Here is a 2580-nt window from a genome sequence, read left to right as displayed (position 1 = left end):
CATGTGAATGTATTTTTGTTATATCTACCCATATAAACAAAAATAGTTACTTCTTGGAGCAATAAAACCCATTCTGATCTCTTGAGAAAGATTTTACAGAGTTTATAATATTAAGACACTTGGAATTAAATTGTCTAAGTGTAATCATTTAGCTATAGTTATTTCTAACAGTCAGTCATAACATGACTAGTAGGTGTTTTCCATCCTGTCCTATTTTTTTTATTGTTCTCTCAACACTCCCTGGTTATAAGTAGATCATAACAAACATAATTTGTTATGATCTACTTATAACAGTAAAATTGTTGCTATAATTTAATGCATTACTTTTAGTAGTAAAGTCATGTAATGGCTTTTTTCATGTGTAATGAATACTACTGTATAGTGCTGTTTTCGACTAATTTGCCCTGCACTGCCCAACAAACACAATTCTAGCCACTTTTTTGAGGGCATATGTAGGACAAGAGGACATTAATCATATTTGTAACAACAGGAGGCAGTGGGTGGATGTCGTGTGGCACGTGATGAGCCAGGCTCATCTCCCAGGCATGCACCAGATGAACACTCAGTCCCTTGAACATGGCTCTGAGAACCTTGTCAAACTGTAGTAAGTACCAGTCGCTGAGAAACAGCGCAATATCAAGGTTTAAAGCTCTGAGGTTTACAGTCCTGATGATGACTAATGTGCCTGGAGCCCTGTCCAGCAGCCGCACAACAGCCCTACGGATGTCCTGCAGCCGCCGGATGTACATCTCGATGGGAAAAGGGCAAAAATGTGCCCCGATGGAAACAACGACAACAGTGTTGGTGCCTCCAGTTAGTCCATCTAGCTCATTGGCAATGTAATGCAGCTCGGCAATGGGAACTGTGATAGCGGAGATAATAGGAGGACCGTGGCAGTTGAAGGTCATCATGATGTCATTTGCTAGATCCAAGGCCATTAAAGGTCCAAATTTGTTGTTTCTGTACAGGTTAAACTCCTTGAGATCTAAACATATTACAGAGGTAACAGATTAAGCATCAGTGTCAATACAATCAAACTGCTGCCAGAAATTGCTGTGAATATCTACCTGGTAGTGCATTGGTCAAATATTGAAACCACTGCCTGGCGGTGGAGTCTCCATACAGGTGGACCATCTTGCCTTTCAGACACTGACTGATGGCAGAGGAGGTTTTGAACTGGCGAACTGTGGTGCCTCCTAGTGCTCGCCACACACCCTGGTAGTAATAGCCGGAGGGTCTAAACGTCCCACAATTGTTATTTATCTCTGGTTGACCTGAAGAAGTTCACCAATTAATAACAAATGTAAATACAGTAATGATTGTTAAAATGTTGTGTGTTGTATGAAGATAATAAGCTAGCTGGATTTTACCAACACTGCATGAAAGTAAAATCCTGTCTGCAAAGTGGAAGGACAAGAAGAAGAGAGCACCAGTTTTCATTTCTAATTGTGGCTAATGTACCTGCTAACCGTATTGTGTTTTATAAGACTTAGTCTTAAAATAAAAGTTACATAAGGGCGACAAAGTGTTCTTTCTGGGTTTTTACCCCTTAACTGACTCCAAAGGAGAGTTGCACAAAAATTCCTATATGCCTAGACTGTTTATGCATAAATGGAAAATAAAAATCTTGAATTTTGAACAGCTATAAAAGTGACTATAACAAGTGTAACTAGACAACACTCAGAGAGTGCAAACCTCCACCAAGCGGCAAGCAATTTTTCCCATAATGCCATAAAAGCAATATTCCCATTATAGCTTTGCCCTCATAATTGCTTGACAATGAAAATCTACTGCTGGCATTTGGAATGATGCTGGTATGATTATTAGTTTGAAAGTTGACTGGAACACCGGCATCCTCGCCAGGTTACTACTGTGCTGTGAATGCTATGTAGCTGCCTGCTAATAGAGCTAACTTGGTATCTTGGTAGCTAGACACACAGTCAACAGCTTTTCCAAATCTAACAATGGTTAATAACCTTTTAAATTATTATAATTATTCTTGTATTCAAACTACAGTACAGATCACCACCAAAATCTAATCAATTGTTCCGTGGGCTATATCCTGCCTCTCAAAATCAGTTCATTACTTTTTGGGTTATGCTGCTAACAAACAACCAAACAAACCAACAAATGCCAGAAAAACATAAACCCCACAGGAAAGTGGCAGTTCAGTTGGGTGTGTGTGTGTTTCGTGTCACTTTCTTGCATTTTTTATATTGAATTTTATTGTTATTATATGCACTGGTAGTGGTGGTAAACGTGCTCTACCTGTCATGTTTGGCAACACAGTGACAGCAGCAAGTCCTGAAGCCCGAATGGAGACTTTCAGGTTGACACCACTGATGGAAAGCACATATAATAAAATATCTGTTATACACGTGACAATATTAAGAACATAAGTAAAAGAAAAAATAGTAATTTATACATATAGGTAATACTCCAATTATGTATTTATTAGGGCTGGGCAAGTTAACGCGTTATTTTCATGTTAACGTAATACTTCGTTAACGCCGACAATTATTTTATCGCGCATTAATGCAGTTTATTTTTATTATTATTTTCAAAGTCCTTTGCTCACTG

General features: G+C 38.6%; 1 protein-coding gene across 1 annotated transcript; it reads right to left on the bottom strand.

The window, feature by feature from the left end:
- Nucleotides 1-355: 355 nt before the first annotated feature.
- LOC109953715 (NXPE family member 3-like) lies at nt 356-2335 on the bottom strand. Its single transcript, XM_020589186.1, has 3 exons — nt 2269-2335; nt 1068-1274; nt 356-985 (listed from the first exon to the last, which is right to left on the bottom strand). Exons 1-3 carry the CDS (start codon nt 2273-2275, stop codon nt 429-431), a joined length of 771 nt encoding a protein of 256 aa, XP_020444842.1. The 5' UTR covers nt 2276-2335; the 3' UTR covers nt 356-428.
- Nucleotides 2336-2580: the final 245 nt, after the last annotated feature.

The sequence above is a fragment of the Monopterus albus genome, unplaced genomic scaffold, assembly GCF_001952655.1.
Source record: "Monopterus albus unplaced genomic scaffold, M_albus_1.0 scaffold1078.1, whole genome shotgun sequence".
Taxonomy (NCBI): domain Eukaryota; kingdom Metazoa; phylum Chordata; class Actinopteri; order Synbranchiformes; family Synbranchidae; genus Monopterus; species Monopterus albus.
This window is presented reverse-complemented; position numbering and strand designations above follow the sequence as displayed.